This window comes from Austrofundulus limnaeus, unplaced genomic scaffold, assembly GCF_001266775.1.
Source record: "Austrofundulus limnaeus strain Quisiro unplaced genomic scaffold, Austrofundulus_limnaeus-1.0 Scaffold1, whole genome shotgun sequence".
NCBI lineage: Eukaryota > Metazoa > Chordata > Actinopteri > Cyprinodontiformes > Rivulidae > Austrofundulus > Austrofundulus limnaeus.
The window spans coordinates 2,518,379-2,537,201 of NW_013952403.1; the positions used below are offsets into that span (position 1 = coordinate 2,518,379).

At 38.6% G+C, this 18,823-nt stretch overlaps 1 protein-coding gene across 13 annotated transcripts in view; it reads right to left on the bottom strand.

Annotated features, from left to right (window-relative positions):
* The window catches only part of map7d3 (MAP7 domain containing 3), a 24,996-nt gene extending 6,615 nt beyond the window's left edge, over positions 1-18,381 (bottom strand). The window contains exons 1-13 of one of the 13 annotated variants that reach the window (XM_014004545.1): positions 18,262-18,381; positions 11,199-11,300; positions 10,859-10,939; positions 10,033-10,196; positions 9,745-9,856; positions 9,337-9,420; positions 7,458-7,565; positions 6,933-7,034; positions 6,473-6,571; positions 4,925-5,050; positions 3,324-3,439; positions 2,066-2,196; positions 1,002-1,222 (exon numbers count right to left, since the gene is read on the bottom strand). In XM_014004545.1, coding sequence (XP_013859999.1) covers positions 1,002-1,222; positions 2,066-2,196; positions 3,324-3,439; positions 4,925-5,050; positions 6,473-6,571; positions 6,933-7,034; positions 7,458-7,565; positions 9,337-9,420; positions 9,745-9,856; positions 10,033-10,196; positions 10,859-10,939; positions 11,199-11,300; positions 18,262-18,307 — 1,492 coding nt within the window. In that variant the 5' untranslated portion in view covers positions 18,308-18,381. Of the gene's footprint in view, positions 1-1,001; positions 1,223-2,065; positions 2,197-3,323; positions 3,464-4,924; positions 5,051-6,472; positions 6,572-6,932; positions 7,035-7,457; positions 7,566-9,336; positions 9,421-9,744; positions 9,857-10,032; positions 10,197-10,858; positions 10,940-11,198; positions 11,301-18,261 lie in introns of all 13 variants that reach the window. The other 12 variants (XM_014004529.1, XM_014004537.1, XM_014004554.1 and 9 more) reach the window with 12 other exon arrangements.
* Positions 18,382-18,823: the final 442 nt, after the last annotated feature.

The following is an 18,823-nucleotide window of genomic DNA, read 5'->3' on the forward strand; positions in this document are numbered from 1 at the left end:
ATGTTGTGGAGGGCCCTGAGATAATACTTACCCTGTACAAATTGGGTTTTAGTTACTTTATGTAATTCACAAACACCTTTGCTTTGATTATTGATTACACACATAACATGACTTTTCCACAAAACAAAAAACAGTTTTACACAAAGATTATTATATATAATCGTTCTGTTTCTGTAGCTTTTGTGTGAACATTCACAGGATATTTCATCAGCACAAAACCTAGTTCATCTTGCAGTGAACAGTTCTGTCCACAGGGTGGCAGAAGTCATCAGAAACACAGATCTGTAACAGGATGTGACTCCAGCTGGGACTTAATGGATCTGCTGCTCCACTGGGATTTACAGCAACCAAACCAAAGCTGCTGCTGCYRCWKCMRYRTSMRKSKSSMRCGCASRCACACACAYACTTTATTTTAATTATTTATAACCCATCTWTCTATTGGAAAAGCTGCATCAGCGGTTCATCTTCAAATCAAAGTGCCTCCTTTTTGAAGCAGCTTCACATCAAATTTACCAAAGATTTTTAATGATAATTATTAATAGATATTAAAACAGTTTAAAAATTACATTAAACATATTTATCATCCGAATATAAACATATATATACATTTTTAGAGAGAGCTGAATCAAAGAACTTATAGAACAACGTCTACATCCGTTGTTTTGTAAATAAAAAAGGTGCAGAGTGAAAAGGTGGGAGTACTAAGATGCCATTCTGTAGAAACAAAATATTTCTCGGAGACCCGATTAATGTCAGTTCATTACTTTGAACAAGACAAGTATAATAACAGAACGATTATGTTTAATCTCCTGTCAGAGCAGAAGGAAGTTTGGACCAACGTAACCAAAAGCTTCTGTGAGTCACAGTTCAGATTCAGCCTAAGATTTCAGCTCGTGTGCTTGATGTGCTGAAACYGTGTCGACATGAAGCAGAACAAACACCGTTGTTGTGCCTGAAGAATATTTAGTGTTTGTACTTCTGATCACYGTTCACAAACTCACCGTCCTTCTCTTTGGTCTTGCTTGAATCAGAGGACTGTGGAGCCACAACCTGAACAGGACCTAGATCCTTGGACTTGGAATCCCGCTTTCTCAGTGTTGGGGGTCCTGTTGGGGTGAGAGCTGGTTTCTGGATAGGAGGGGGCTTCGCTGATGTTGGTTGGGGAGATGGGGGACGCTGTTTTGTTGAAGCTGGTGAAGGAGGACGCATCCTGGGACTCTGCCTGTTAGAGGACATATTGACTGTCGTCAGATCTGATTTACAATTTGTTCGAGGTTATAATATTTAGGCGGCCTTCAGGCCCAGGCTGTCCCTGAAAGACAGATCTGTGGTCTCAGTGGGTTCTGCCTGGTTAAATAAGAGTTTTAAAGGAGACATATGCAAAATCCTCTTTTTAAGCCCTAAAACACATTTTGTTGTGTACGTTGAGTCTCTAGAAATACAGAAAAGTTTAATTTAATTTCTCTCTGTGCTGCAAATATATCTTTATATTATGTTTGGGTCATWTTCTTCAGACCGTTCAGTTTTCTCTATTCTCAGTTTTTTTTTTTTTAACAAAAACTTCCCAATATTTGCTGTCACGGACTTCTAGGTGATATTGTGAATCTGTGGCTCTGCAGGTTTGTCGTCTTCATTCTCCTCTGGTTCTGGGTCAGACTCCAACATGTAAGACCGGACGGACAAGTCTTCTGTTGTTGACAACTTTAATTAGTGAAGAAAACGTTTCTGCACTGCTAGATATTTGTATCTCTGCAATCCAACTTCATAAAATGGCCTAACGAATGGAGGGGGGTGGGGTGTGAAAAACCTCATTTGAATTTAAAGAGACAGCATCAAAACGAGTTGCTTTGAGACAAACCTCAGAAGAGGAGTGAAATAGGGGCTTGTGGAGCTACAATAAGGAGGAATTCAGACCAAAACATTGCGGTTCCATTTTATATAGACCCCACCTGAATGATTTAGATGTGAAAATGGAGRACTTAAAGGCATATGTCCACTTAAAACAACAACATAAAACAACATAAAAGGTAAAACATTTATTAACTGAACCAGTTTAAAATCTTACTTTGTTGCTGATGGAGAYGGGGTCCTCTTTGGAGCTGGACTGGGAGCCGGGGAAGGTGAACGGTTGCGTACCAGGGTGGCGGATGGGGAGGCGGGACGCTGCCCCTGAGGTGACGTTAACTGCTTGTCTTTCTGTTTTATGAAACACAAAAAGACAGAGCTAGACAAGATTAAAACATAACTGAATTAAAATCATTTCAGGAACATCTCTTTAAAAAAAGCTGAAAAGTAAAAACAATATTTTAAATATAGAAGCCCTAAAAAATGTAAAATGTAATAAGGAAAAAAAAAACAGCCCTGTGATTTCTTAATGACAACATTGTGAGATATCTGTAAATTTTTAAATATGTAACTGTAATGCATTATGTTGTAAGTTCTGATCATAGGTCATTAAAATATAAAAAGACAGGAAGTGAAATAAAAAAGTCAAAGACTTTAGATATGGTGCGGTACGGTCAGGGTGGGTCTGCTTTGCATGGCCTCATCCGTCTGTAATCAGGCCACTGTGGATCCCTTTGTCTCATGCTATTACAATGAAGCCCTTCACATCTCAGGAGCAGGATGAGGAGGAGCAGTTTATGAGAAAGAGCCAGGCACTACAGGCTACCGACTGAGAACACGGACTTGTGTAAAGCTACAGCACAAYCTTCTTCCAGTGTGAAAGCAAACAYAACACGTGAGTGGCCTGAAAAGTTCACAGAACAGCAGGAGGAGCTACATTTCCCTACGGTTAGCATCTCACAGAAGTACTTTGACAGGCAAATGTAGTCGGATACGTGCATAAATCAGAGATGACCTTGTGTTTGTTTCCTCTGTGTGATCCAATAACAAGCTYGTGATAAAATGTGCAAATGTAGTAAAATAATTGGATTCTTAAGAAGGAAAAGCTCTTTTTACCAAATTAATGTTTTTCACATTGTTTTGGCTTTCTAGTGGAAATAAAAAAAAAAGATTCCTGTTAATTACATGATTTAAAAGTTGATTATATTTTTGATAACATTTCAAGTATATTTTTCCATTTCCARAAGTACATTATATGTAAATATATTGTCATGCATGCTACTTTAAATGAAACACTCTCAGTTTTGAATGCAGTGGAGATTAGATCTAACATCTAAAAAAATCTCATCCAGGTCACTTCCATTAGGACGACATGCATTAAGATATAATTTTAGCTGTTTAAACCTAGTTTTGAAAACTCTTTTTGTTGTTTTCTTTTGACTAGCGGTGTTAGTAACATTAAGTTTAAGACTTCTCACCAGAGAAGGGTCGAGGGCTTCGCTGGCCGACTTCGACGTCGTCATGGCGCTTTTCTGACGGTCGGTGCTGCGGCTGCGCATGGGTCCCCTCGGCGGGTGCAGGGGGCTGGCAGAGGCTGAACGAGGACACAGGTGATACTCTGGTAAAGGACATAGTCATCGCAGTGGGGGGCGCCGGGGCAGCACGACCAATGGGGGAGGGGTGAGAAGTGGGCAGCAAAGCAGCAAAAAGTGAAGGGAGAATGAAAACAGATCGATAGCAACAAAAGGGAGAGCGGGAGGGAAAAAATATTCAAACGGGGAGGGAGGGGGTAGATGATGGTAGGAAACAAATGCAGGAGAGTGTTTTTGTGAAAGTGGGGGGGGGGGAGCACACAAAAAGCACTTTGTTAGATATAGCTCTTTATGCAGGGGGGTTGATTTCTAAAAGCTTTGACTTAGCAGGAAATTAATGGGACATGATGAGTGGAAAGCAGCAGTCTTATAAATAAAACAAAAACACACTTCATCGCCAAATCTTCTGCACACAACACAGAACATGAAGACTAAAAACACCAACACTGAGCACACATTACAGCACAATGATGTATTAGTACACTCAACAGATAATGTGTCACTTCTCCTTTTTTTATCCTAAAAACAGATTATAATATGAGGCCTGTAGAACTTCCTGTATTATTATGTAACTTTCATTTAAATGCATGTAAAAAACGAATTCTGTGCTCCTGCTTATAACATCAAAAGTGGTAGCTAGTTTATTGTGTAGTGTTGTTCCTCTGTTTTGCTGTGTCAGATTGAGGGATTAAACCTCATAATCCAGAARGCTAAACAATTCTTCCTGCTAAACCAGTGAGCTGCAGCGACGTTGACTCTGATACATGTCCTGTGACAAGCTGCTGGGGCTGTCATGTTTCAGCTGAGGCTACACTTAGAGGATCTATAGTTGGTAATGGATTATCAATAAATGCCATAACCTAAAACAAACACTGGAGAAAAAAAAATACAGCAGATTTGAAGTGTGTCAGTCATTCTTTGAAATAAAAGCAGCATAAATGTATTCTCATTATGATATTAAATATAAAAAAATGGCTTTAAAGCACATATAACTATATCAGCTTTAGCTTATAGGCCTATGGAACCAAGAGAATTGTTGTTTAACACATTTAACAGCCCAACAGACTCATTCCAGTGCAACAAGAACCAGTAGGTAAGCAGCTTAGTGTAAACCTCTCAGCTCGGACCATGAGGCTCCTCAGATGGAACCGCTCAGCTCAACAAACAGCCGACTGTTTAAAGACCTGTGAGCGCACGTGAGCTGGAGCGKTTAGCTCCATATTTACCAACGACATCATGAGTCTAATTTAAAGAAAGTAATGACTGCAAATATTAAAACAGCTGATCACTCASACAGCGGCTTGTTAAAAGGGCGAATAAATAAACAGATTTGTGTAATTCCACCACCACAGAGGTAATATAAAAAAGGCATGGTTTACAGCAAGACAATGGGATGAATTTATCTAGAGAGGCATTACTCAAACGTGTCAAGGGACATGTGTTTAGTCATCCCTCCTCYCTGTCAGGATCTCCTAAGCGGAGGTTACCTGGAGCGTCCGTTCCTTCAGCGGACAGGGCAGCGGCGCTCTTGCTCCTAGCTAGTGAGGCCTGGGTGGGGGTGAGGAGGCGACTAAGGACCCCTTCATCCACAGCACTTGCCGGTGGCCTGCGGGCTACACGGCCAAAATATCCCCCGAAAAAACAGTGAAGGAGAACGGGAAAAAAAGGAGGGGCCAAGAGGGAAAAATTGGTAAGAATGTGGAATAAAGACAAAAGAAAAGGTCACCATGTGATTCAACAGGAAAGAATCAATGTACAGAACCAAAGGTCATGTCTCCGTAATCATGCATGGATTCCTCAACATCTTTTCAGTTTTTGGTGATTTTAAACAAAAGGTTGTCATCAGTTAAGGTACCATGGATAAATAAGGAGATTCATTTTCTGTTACTGAAAAGATTAAAAACAGTAGGCGACGTGGACAAATCAATAGTTCTTCGAGCCACGGGGAAAATAAACCATTAGTTCCTTCAAAGAAAGCAGGTGAACAATGTGAGAAGTGAAATAAACCACAAGTGACAGGATGAGTGACTGATCATGCAAAGGGTCTTTACTTTCTGCTGAACAATAGTTTCCAGGAGATGTTTGGGCTGATACCCAATCATCAAGCCAATCGTCATTAAAAACATTAATTTTACAGCAGAAATAAAGAGCTATTGCTTTTACGACATAAGTGTTTTTTCTACCAAACTACTGAGAATAAACTACACTAGATGAGAACTTTTAAAGTAGATGTAGCTCTTTAAAAGGAAGGATGCAGATTTCAGCTTTTCGTAGCCCTTTACTGAGGGAACATCTGCTAGTGACAGACTTGATATTTTGCTCATTGTTTTCAGCCTGGCAGCATGTGGACGTCTGTGATCCAAGTAAAAAATCTCATTTAAACAGATGGAAGACTATTAATTATTAAGCTTTTATATTAGTAATAAAAGATGTGACACACAGGAATATCATCGCAAATTTTTGGACACAAACTGGGCGACTGAGCTGAAGAACAAAACAAAAGCAGTTATGGTTATTAGTAACACAGAGATTTGGATACAATGAGGTCAATTTCTGGTTTGAGCGTGACACAGACACACACCAAACTTATATCCAGCTATGAGTCATCTTGGAGGAAGAGGACAACCAACAGTTTGAGACAACAGAACAATGAGCTTTGTTAGAGCAGACAGTAACACAACCATATCTTCCCTGTGTGGATGCTTTAGACAAGAAAAAATTAAATTAAAAAAAAAGGTTAAAAAGGAAATGAATTGTTGGTGAGAAACATGGCACAGAGCTGGGTCTGCTTGGTTAAAACAGCACAAAGTTAAGCGTTTCCAGTAAATCAAAAGAAAAAACTTACAATGAAGGGGGAAAGACTTAGCTTCGTGACAAATTAAGCATTTCTCCAGAAGGTTTTAGTACCAGAAAGTGTTCTTTAGGACTTCCAAAGTGTCACAGTGTTCAGAATGAGGAAGCCATGAAAGCTGCATGCTTGTTATTTAAGAGAGAGGCCTGAAGCGACKCGCGCAGCTTTTAAACATGCTAGCCACCTTGATCGTCCGTCGTCCCCTTATCGGGCTTGGCGGGGGTCTGCGCTCTGCTCGCGCTCACTCGTGTGAGGGAGGAACTTCTCTTCTTCGAAGAAAGGCCTACAGACATGAGAGTGGAGTTACAGCGGAGCCRGAGCTCGAGGGGAGTCGACTAAGAAAGAGCTTGCACGTCATGTGCACTTTATTTGGCCTTGTGAAAGTCACCAGGCCAGAACTAACAGCAGCTGATGCCCCAGTTTAAACAAATAATGCCTGAACACACAGACGAGCTTTTCAACTGTCCCATCTGACACCTTGTTCACACTAAAGCAGACTTTCACACTTGGTTTCTTTTAGTTTTGTTTGTAAAATGTAAAATAACAAGCAGGAAGCTAGCTTATTGAAAGAGCTGAATATCTCWTGAAGCACTCTGAGAAACAATAATCGTCCTTAATATAAAAAATATGAGGATCTTCTGCACCTGTCTGTTCCACCTGAAGCTTTTTGCCATCTTCCTTACTGGCCTGAGCAGCTGTGCCATTGCTTGGCAGCCGGTTACAAGACGAACTCCTCGTCTTAACACCTGAGAGACAACAACGAAACAGCCAGTGATGATTTATGTGAAAAGCTTCTTGAAGYTGGTTCCTCCGACGCCTTCAACTGGAGTCTTGCATTGATCTTAGTTAAAAGCTGGACACAATTAAGCCCCATAAATAGGCTGACTTCAGTACCTAAAAAGAAATSTATTAAACATATACAAAAAAGAGTTGTGGGTTCCTTGGAGCCAGAAAGTCTGACGTTTGTTTACCCATAAATCTGTGCACCAAACACTGAATATGACAAAGAAGAGGGATCAAAGTTCACTTTAAGGCTTAAAGTTAACAAAGGTTTATCACAAATACATTACATGCATGTTGAATACTGTGTGGGATAAAAAGCAACACTTGGACGCAGGGTTGGTGGGAGGGAGGGAGAAGGAACGGAGGAGGGAAAAGAGGAGACTTACGTTTGTCGGGAGTTCTGATGAGCGTGGCAGAGGAGGAGGACAAACGTTTGCTGATGCCAGCCTCAGACGGCTGTTTTAGGTTGGTGGAGGATGTGGAGCGCTTGTCAACTACGGGCAAAGAGGAAGAACACACAAGGGAGGCGGGGTTTACACAGGGAGCTAGCCAATGGGAGAGGGATTTCAGGTGCGGACGAAGGAGTACAAAGTTCTGCAAGTTTCTAACTCCTTTAAGAGGTAAAAAAAATATTGAGTTCTTCAGTAGAACAACCGATTGTTGTCAGCAAACACCACATGCTTGAATTTAACTGTTAAAAGAGGAAAACATCCACAAAACTGTTTAATAAGCAATAATAGTTTGATATTGAATTTACTTTCAGTAGTTAATGCTAAATCACCCATGTGACCTGAATGTGCATGAGAGCAGGGCTGGGCAACATAAAGCTAGTATCAGAATAAATGATTCTGTTTACATTTATTATATTCTACAGTACACAAACTGCATAACTCATGTGAACAGTGAAAGTATTGTTTTATTTCCTTTTTTAATTAAAAACTAGTGTTTTTTTGTTAATTTCTACATGTGGTCTATGAAAAGTTTCAGGATTCTGAATGAGTAACAAAAGTAAATATGTGTTGGTTGTCAAGTTAACTAATTAGATCAATTAGCACTGCACCGATTATTTGAAATAATCGATTATTTTGACTGTATAAATTAGTCCACAAGGAATTTTATTATCAAATTTTCAAATTTTTTAAACTTCTAAATGTTCGTTTTTATGAAATATGCAAACTGATGGGGGCAGGACTGCTCCTAGTACCTGTAGTCGCTTTGTTTACTACTAAAGAAGAGGTGCTGGTCTGTAAACAACAGAAGACAATGCATACCAAAGTGTGATGATGATGATGATAATAACAATAATAATAACAACAATAATAATGGTGGAAAGGAAGCGCGGATTAAAAAAATTTGATGACTTGAACTTTCAAAAGTTGGCTATATTTGACCAAAAATGAAAAAGTAMAAATGCAGTCATTCTAAGGCAGGACAGCAGCAGTATATAAAAATTCACCTGAAGAGCTAACACGCTGCAGCTGTGATTATGTCCTCTGCAGGTGGGTATGTTTCAGGAAGTTAGCTTGTTCGTCAGGTTGATGTCTTTTAAATCTTATTTTCAGTGACTGACCACTTTGTACTGTAGCCAACTGTCTATAATTTTTGTTAGTTTATTGTTGAAAACAGTATTTTATGGAAGCGGAGCTAYCATTTAAAGCATTAAGTACTAAATTACTGAATTACAGTAATAATCCCTCCTGTCTCGTCTTCTCCTGTTTATTTGGCATTGATCTTATTATTTGAACTTTTGGACTGTCAGATCCAACAAGATTTCTAACAGGATGGATCTTTTTTTTATGTCACTTTAGCTGTGGGTCTGTGGCTGCATGACCCAGGGCACCTGTTCTCCTGTGTTTGTTATGTTCTGTCTTCTTTTGAATGGGTGTTCTGAACTGTAATTTCATTGTGCTCTGTACAATGACAATAAAGGTCTATCTAATCCAATCTGTTATAATAACAAAAAATAATCAACAGTCAACTATAAAAATAATCGTTAGGTGCAGCCCTAATATTAATTATTTTACCCAACACTGCTCAACACTGTGAGTGGAAAACAACATGTTCTGTTATTAATCAAACTCATAGCTCTGTCAGAACCAAACACTCCATACAAAAAGATGTTAGTGGAAAAACTGCCAGTTAGGAAGCAGGTGGGGACTGACGGGGATGCAGAAGTGATGGTGCAAAGGGGAACCAGGGTATCTGCGRTGCCAGTGCCAGTCCATGCTGTGCTGTTACAATAATGATCAAATTAACAAGCAAAACCTTGTCCACTCCTTTGTGGCTTTTCTGACGAGGCAGACGAGACAACTATAGTTACTGGGGAGGGGAGGCTGGCACTGGAGTCTCCTGTGGGGAAAAAACAGTTCTCAGGCAGGAACAAAAACACAAGATGACAGGGCACATCCTTTATACAAGGAGAGAAGTCATTAGTGTTGACTTCACAGCTACTGCCTGAAGCACAAAACACAGAAGACAATTCTTCTGGATGAAACTGCACAATTCTTTAATAACCACATGAGCATCAATAACTCTGACCAAAGAGATGAACATTTAGACAAAACTGACTTGTGTCTTGTTTAGAACAAAGCGCTCTAAATGCATAATAAAAAGTGCTTCTGACAACCTGATGGTGAAACTGGAACAGAACATGAAAACTCAGAGGAACTGTACCTGCTTTTCCATCTTGATCTGTGGACAAACCCCCCCAAGACCATCKCTTCTGCCTCTGCTCGAGTCTCTGACTGCGCTCCATTGTTCGCCTCATCACTGCCTCATAGTGTTCCTGCAGCAAAAGGGAAGCAGAGAGAAAAACCTAACTGCAGATGTCAGCGTCTGAAACGACTCCTTTGATTAAGTCATGAAGGAAAAAGTAGAATGTTTACCTGCAGATTACTTTTTTTACCATCTGAGCATCAGTAAGCACAGCTCTGACGTGTTTCATGACTCTGTTGTAGATACCTTTTCTTCCTCGTGCTTCTGTTTCCTCTTCTCCTCCACAGCCAACCGTTTCTGCTCCTCCTTCCGTCGTTGCTCCTCCAACTTTTTCTGACGCTCCTCCAACTGACGCTCCACTTGCAGCTTAGCTTTGCGTTCGCGCTCCATGATCTGAGACTCTCGCACAGCTGACGACACGTACAGATTGTTCATTCATGGAAGGTGAATGTAGATAGATTAAACAATGTGCTTACTGCCTTATTATTGGACTGATATAATTGTGCTATTAAAGTGCCTGTGACATCATATTTTTGTATTAAATATGAATGTATTTTRGAAAGATAACATTGTTCAAATATTATTTAAACAAAGACCASAGAGTTTTCTTGGTTGAAGAGTTCCCCTTTGATGTCACGTCCTGTTTCACTTTGAGTCTAGTTCAAAAGAAAATATGCCAGTTATGGGACAAAATGTGTAAAATCGCGTGTATATTATCCCACATTTCTTAAATATAAAGAYGTTAGCTTTTACTTTTTGTATTTGAAGGATATGCATGTCACAGGCACTTTAAGAGCAGAAAAGACTAGATTTAGCATAAGGCTGTAACTATAAGAGTTTGACCACTTCCTTTAGATTTTTTAAATAAAGTATAAAATGTTAAAAATATACCAAAATACTTTGTGCATTTTTCACTATAATCATACTCCAACAAATATTTAAATTTTTCTTTTGTTGTATATTAGTTCTTCTAATAAYATAGGTGGAAATKAATTTCCTGTTAGTATATTTTTACAAGTTAACAGTTCATGGATTTTTTTGACAAATACAACTTTAAAAAATCTTTGCTTACCCTGTTGTCTTTCTGCCTCCTCTCTCCTCTCTTTTGCTACTCGCAGTCGGTCGTCCACTCGAAGCGTGCCACCGTCAATTACTGCAAACACATAGATGCAGTTAAAAGAAAAAAAATAGGTACAACCATGCAGGAGAACACGAGAGGCTTTGTGTCAAGTGGACAGATGTGTGCATGTATGTAAGTCACTAATGAGCTGCGTCAACTGTTACAGTAATAAGATGATGACTAGCAGTAAGCCTCACTGAGAGGATGGTGGCAGTGGATTGTGTTGCTTTTACATGTTAAGATTACAGAGGACAAAGCAGAGGGCTTTGTTTTGTAGTGTGGTGTCGYTTACCTGGCCTACACCCCTGAGGTTTAGCTGTTGTGTTTGTTGTAGGTCCTGGACTGTTCCCTGCTAAGTTACGCCGCTCCTCTGCTTGTGCCTGAGCGGCTGCAGCTGAACAAAACAACACAAAACAAACACAATCAAAAGTTACACTATGCTATGCTACGTCCCCATCGTCTTWTTAASCTCATTTTCAAGCTCACATCATCTTTTATGACAAGATCAGATGAATGTGATGATACGGAAAGCATATTCTGTATCAAATCTGTAGATATTTCCTGGTAYGTGGCTTATAATTATTCCAGGGTAACACAATCTAATACACATACTAGTRCAGAATTTTATTATGACAAAAGTGAAGCTGATCGGTGTGCATAAGGTGGTGACCAGTTTTGTATAAAAAGCCACGAATCACAAAGGCAGSCTTCCAAGGCAACATATAAATCACCTTAATTCAATTCAAAGCTTTTTTAGGYCAAACTGTAAACATGAACTGTAAGCTTAGGAAATAACGAGGGAGAAAGGAAGGAAATGGTGAGGACATGATTAAGCTTTTTCCCCTCTTGTTGCTGTRTATTCAGTATTACAGAAGTGCTGACAAAGAACAAAACAATCAATAGTACTGTGATACTCCCAGGATGGACTGGAACTTTTAAACATCTCTTTGCTGAAAGTTTACTGCAGGGGTCATGGTTTTACGCCAGTTGACCTTCATCTCATATTAATGATACGCTATCAAATGCAATACATAAACAAAAGGTTGGATGAGTCACATTTTGGTAATTAGTGCAACTCTTTTTGTATCAATGTTCACTGCAATACAAAATATGGACACAGAAACCAAAAAACAAAACTTGAATTGTTACACAAAGACACCCATTGGAAATGATCAAAATGAGCGACTGGTTTTACTTTGTGAAGGTGGAAGAAATTAAAATGTGTTGCACACACCCACACACCACAGCCTCATTGTTTCTCAAAGTACGATGTCTGTCTATATGGAAGTCAACTCTCTCTACTGACCTTAACTTGACACAAACAACAGAGAACTTCTGTTCAGCAGCCAAYCAAATACTTCATGCTTTGCTCACAGCTTAACCATCAACAACAACAAAAAGTGTTGTGATGACAAAAAGGCAAATACAAAATATCCAAGTTGAGGTTCTGATTATGACAGAGTCTCCAAAGGATTTTTCTCCCAGTGTTAGTTTGCTCCAGCAATAAAGTTCAATGTTAAAAGAGACAAAGGAAAACATATAWAGTGTCAATCAAATATGCATATTCAACACCATCAGCTGGGGTTGGAAAAAAATTGCACTGTGTGCAATTTATCGTCAGAAAAAATGTCAACAATTAACATTTTTGCCACGGGTTTCAATTTATAGATTACTAATTGAAATTGTTAAAACGTGTAAGTTAATTTAACCAATGATTTGTACGTATAACTTTTAAAAAAGTAACTGACTTAGAGCCAAAAATATGTATGTGTAATTTTCATCTATTAATCTTAATTGGCTAAAAACCGCAATTACTGTAATTGTGATTAATTTTCTTTTTGCTAATTTTAGCCCAACCCTACCTGCCTCAGACATTTTGTGGAAGAAAATAAATGACAAAAATACCTCACTGAACAACATTTACTGATACACATTTAAGTCATTGTGACAAAAAAAGTTGACCTAAGTTTAAATTTTAAATGAAAATTCTAACTTTGAACACATGCAGTGTTATTCAACCCACAACTTTAGTACTTAGCGGCACTTACTGGCGTTTTTATATCTGCCAAAAAACAGTTTCAATGACAAGATTCCTACACTTCTCAACTGGAATATTGGTYCATTTTTCAAGCATTTTTTGAAGAAACATTAAATGAGAAAAACATTGAAATGATTGGGGGTTGAATATTGGGATTGCAACTGTACTTGTTTCAGACAAAAACTAAATTCAGCTTTATAACATATTTTAGTCAATGTCAAACATAGGGGGAAAAAAAGAGGTCAGGTCATTAACACACATATTGACAGGCAGCTGTAAGGTCACATCTTTGTTCAATATTAGCAACAGCTGAAACGAAGTAGCACAACTTTCACTAATGTAAGTTTCATGAGCTGCATTCAGTTTATCTCTTAAAGAACATTTTTAAAAACACATTTGAGAATTATTAGTTATTTGGCTCTTTGCGTATCTTGGTAAAACATAGAAAATAAGCTTATTAGTAAGAAAAAAGTCGCAACTTGAAGCCTACACAGCTTTACATAGAAATTTATKTTACRTTTTTGAATTACAGAATTCATTATGGTTCAAGTTTTAATTATATTGACACCCAAAATTTAATCAGATTCAAAAAGATATATATGTAGCATTAAACTGTAAAACGCAGCATTTAGATTACAATTGAAATATTCTAAGTCAAACGCATCAGATTATGGTAGACTTCATATTTCAACAAACTGCATTTTTCTGTCTCGTATGGGGAAGTAAAAGCTGACAGGAAGAGGTAGCAGCTGTTCACTTTAACAATACAAACTATTTATGCATAACATCACTGACTTTAGCATAAAACCCTGAAGTTAAGACTAAAAAACTGACATGATCAAGACTTTAATGAATTTCTGGACGTCAGAAGCATAAGAGGTAAATGTAGGAAACTCAAGACAAACATCTTGTAATAAAAGACACGCAGCTCTCACACTGAAGAGCTGATTAAAAACCTTTCATGAGAAGGACAGACATCATTTTCTCAACAGAACTGAAGAGGGGYAGGTGTGCTCATAGAAAGGAAAAGAGCCAGTGAGATGAGCTCACTCTCATCACTATGGAGATTTGCACACATTTACATATATCACTAATGTTGGGTTGGTCAAACTTATCGAAGACGCCAGAGACGAAAACAGTGAATTTTATGTCGACTTGGATTTCAGACAGATTGTAAGTATTAACTGAGCAGTTTGAACATTTCTTTAGAAACAGGATACTGGAAAAAATATTTGAGTACCAGTCTGCAGCAGAAAATATGCTGTTTCCATAATTTACTTACGACCATCAAACTGTTTGTGCTGTGCTGTGGTTTAGCCAAACATCAATCATCAAGATACCAAAGAATTGTGCAGATATTGTGATTTTGACTTTAGCAATTTGAGTTGAGGTGAAACAAACAAACAAAAAACAATCAAAACTGGATGAAAACGAATCACAAAAGTCACTGATTAATTACAGCTCAGCCCCGGGCTGCTGCGTTATTAAGGCAGGGTAAATACCACTGGGGGCCTAATGACCCAGCTCTGCAACCCAAACAAAACTCTAAACAGGAAAAAGGCCCGTCTGCACTACATCCATCAAAACTGCTCCAGTCAACTATTACAATCTCACTGGGCATTTTTTAATAATTTCTGTCACATGCACAATTAGTAGACTGAACAAAAAATAAAAAATAAAATAAAAAAAATAAAGGAAAAAGCACAAGTTAGATCAGCTGATCTGTTTTTATCATTGCTTCTTCAAACTGCACTCTGCTGTGCCCTGCAGCATGTTGCAGCTAAATGACTTTCTGCTCAGGAAGTTGTCTGGCCTGCTAAATATGCGTTTCGACCACTATTTGGGCATTGAAAACGTGATGAAGTGGGCATACTTTTATCCAAATAAACACAATTAGAGGGTGGATATGCAGACAGACTGACTTAAAGAAGGCATGTTTAAACATATATCTAAAAACAAACACTTYATGGGTAGCTGACGATTTTATAAAATCAAAGAAAAACAACAACCAAAAAGTAAAATCTGTCACGTTTTTTAGCTTTTAGTTTTGCAGGAAAGAAAACGAGTGCTTTTCCAAAGTAAAAAAATAAAATAAAAAAATAATCCAGCCTCCTCACTTTAAGCTTAACTTCAAATTACGTTTCATTCCCTCCACTTCATGAAGGGGGAATTCTTTGTTTTGTTTTATGCTCTKTTTTCACCAGCAAACTAGCTTTACAGATAACTCAGTCTGAAAMGAAATGCTTCTCCAAGTTTGGCATTTGAAGTGGGGTGTTTGAAAGAGCCTGGGTCAGTTCGACACATGAAGATTGTGCCTAAAAAYGATGACTCATTACCATCAATCAATAAATTACTGTAAACTGGAAAACTGCAGGTGTTTAAGAATCACAAATCTTGTTTTTCCAACAGTTTTCTGAATGCTGATGTGACGTTGTGAACTGTCAAGCTGAGTAATATGGCTATTTTCTACAGATTACGGTAATTTGAGGGCAAATATTCTGAAAAACAGAAGATCCCTGGGTGAGAAGTGTCTCATTATATCCCCTAAAAGCCAGCTGCGAGAAAAATCGCTCTGAAGACGGACTATAAAAGAGTGATTAAATACAGTAATCCCTTTGTAATTTGACCAAAGTGGTGTCACAGACATTTCGTTAAGACCCCAGGAAAGTGTGCCAAACTGTATAAAATGTGTGCCTTAAACCACCAGTGGAATCAAAAATGAAATAATCTTGACTAACATTTTGAGTAAAATTATACCGCTGGCAATGAACATTCATTATCCTGAAGCTCTCAGGTCAAACAACTCTACAGATGCATGCTCACAAACACACACTAACTTATCTAACTAATCTTCCATGGGATTATCAAAGCCTGTTCATGCAAAGGTAAGCCTTAGCTATTTGCAGAACTAGCAGAATAACGATGACACATCCCAGTTTGGTAAGGAGTCCTCTCTTCAAGGGGTATTAAATTATTCTACGGGCATTAACACAAATTAGTCATTTTCAAATATGTGTATGGATCACTCCAGTTCTAGCTTGCCTTTTTGTGTTCTACAGCATGGCAGTCTGGGTGGTTGAAGCATGTGTAGGGATGTCCCCATAAAGATTTTTTGGCTCCCGATACAATCCAATGTTTTTAATGATTAGTCTTTCCGACCGATACCGACCCGATAGCTTTATTTCTTTCCAAGTAACAAGGTTGGTAGTTTCAAAGCCAACCCTGCTGTTCCCACCATGAGAAACATCCAGTTTGCAGATTTTGCAAGATGCAGTTTCAGCATCGTTTTCCATTGAAAAGTGTTGTGGACATGGATACTTGTGTGCGTCTTGACTTCTTAACGGCAGTTGTAAAAAATGATGATGCTGAAAACTGTCGCGAAAACTAGAGCGGATCACATGACTATATCCGATTCTACCTGATTTTCAAAAAATGGCCATATCTGCCACCGAGACTGAGTATCTGATCAGGACATCCCTAACTGTGTGTGTCCTCTTAATGTCAYGCCAATACATGTAAATATACCATTAATGTCTATGAGCGAAACTGCTCTGATGTTTGTGTGACAATGGCTTAGACAGCATACATAGACTGGCCTAATTTGCCATTCAAAATGATGTGTGTAGTTGTGTGTACAGACCTACACGATAACACAGCCTATAAATTAAAAATCTATAAAAAATCACACTGTAATAAGTTCCTTTGTTCTATAACAATAAAACTACAATCAGTCAGATCAAAAGCCTACAAATTGAATTTGACGTTTATTTTCTGCTCTGGTCAGATTCATTCGGTTCTTTGGGATATTTTTCATACTTTTAATTCCATAGAAGTGTTCGCTGATCCAGGATGTGGATAAGATGAGACGGCCATTTGAGATGCAAGTGTGTGATCTGTCAAAAAAAAAAAATAGCAGGGCGAGTTCGCTCCTTCCTCGCATTCTTGTGGAAAAGACAATGCACATGAGCTGGATTCCTAACATTATTTTATTCCTGTCAGTCCTCCACACTGACTGAAGGTCAATCAAAAAAAATATATTTTTGCTCGGGACGTCATTTAATTCCTCACAAAGCCAGAATTCCAGCACGTAACTCTAAACTTAGCGGATATTTTCATAAAACCACAGAAATGGTGGACATCAATTCCAGATTGAAAATACTGACTGGAAAAGTTAAAGGGGAAATGGGAAGATAGACACTGTATATGGTCAATGTGTTGAAGTAGTAGCCAGGAGTAAAAAATAAAAAATAAAATATACGTGCCTACACCCAAACTGGGTATGCAGAAAGCTCCCCTCATACCCTAAAAATCCCTTCAACACACCCCAGAGGCTGCTCCAGCCATAACAAACCCTGCATTCATGCCCCCAGACACAAACACAGTAAACATGCAAGTCTGTATGGGACAGGAAAAAAGCACTGATAAAAGATAAAACTTTGTGTACAAAAAATAAGAGTTGTTTTGCTTAACAAAGTACTTTTTGATTGATGATCTAACAACACATCTTTTTAAGGGAGTAAAAACAGCTTAACAGTAAGACAGTGCAGCTTTATCTTAAATTAAGGTCACTCTTTGTTGCATTTATCCACCCCATAGTAGTGGAGGGGGTTACACCATATGTCATCAAAACAGACATCAACTGACGAGCAGTAAAGGAAGAGGCTGGTAGGTCACAAAGAGGAGCTCCAAGCAGGAAGCTACAAAAACTGCTGATGTACAGCGAGCCAGCAGATGAGTCTGGAGAAAAGATGTCATCTAATACCTCCTCCTGTAAGCAAACAACTCAAGATTTTATTTCAAATCAAAATGCACAACTGGTTATAACCTTGACAGGGTATTCTGAGCTTGTCAGATGCAGCACTTTGAGACTCAATGTCAGCAACAATAAAGCTCTGAATGCGACAAAAATAGATAAATGCTAAAGACAGTGACGAGACACTACTGATAACCGTCAAGATATGTCAGCTGGCTCCGAAAAAAAAAAAAACTTTGGCTAAGCTAACATAACTTAAGCTAGGCAAATGTAGCTAACGCTTAAAAGCAAACACTTTACTTTCGAGGACTGGCATTAGCTTGTTTAGGTTTCCTACAAAAATAAATATCTGGAACTAGAAGCTAGTTTTGACACCACCGTACAGCTCTGATGAAGTATTGTAAGCAGGTGACCGGATAACGAGCTAACATCATTAGCCAGTAAGAGCTTGCCGCTCGGAAACCAAACCCCGGTAAACCGCTGCCTGCAAACAGTACCGAGTACTCTCCACACAGTTGGACTCAACTGAGTTTGAAATAACACACGACGGATGTATTTTCTTACCCATTTGGGCTCGCAAGCCTTTGAGTGTCGCAGCACCCTCCGCCATTTCTCCGAAGTTTTCCTTCTCTCTCTGTTTCTAAATGCAGGGGCGCGCAACACCGGTAGGACTCGGACACCGCGGGGACGTGGACACCAAAGATCCACTAAACATGTGAAGATGACTTATTCTGAGCCATTTCATTTTACAAACCGTAAAACCGAAGAACCACACACAAACTGCTACGTATACATACTTAATAAAGCTTATGGTCATCTACATGAATCATAACGATTTAAATAGACAGGTTATTGGGGTTTTTAAACACACTATGCAGAATGACTCATAGGCTATGCATATTAATTTTTCATCATCTATTCAGAATAGGTTTTAAAAAATCGATTGTAATACAAAACATAAGTTTATATGGTCTATTATAAGTTAAAAGAAGATTTTTTTAATCCTTGGTTTCTATTTCATAATAAATTTCAAGGTGCAAAATGAATTGAAGCGCAGATAAACATGGGTGTACTGGTACAGCTTTTTGAATAGACGATCTTGGGAAAACAGAGGAAGGCATAGAAC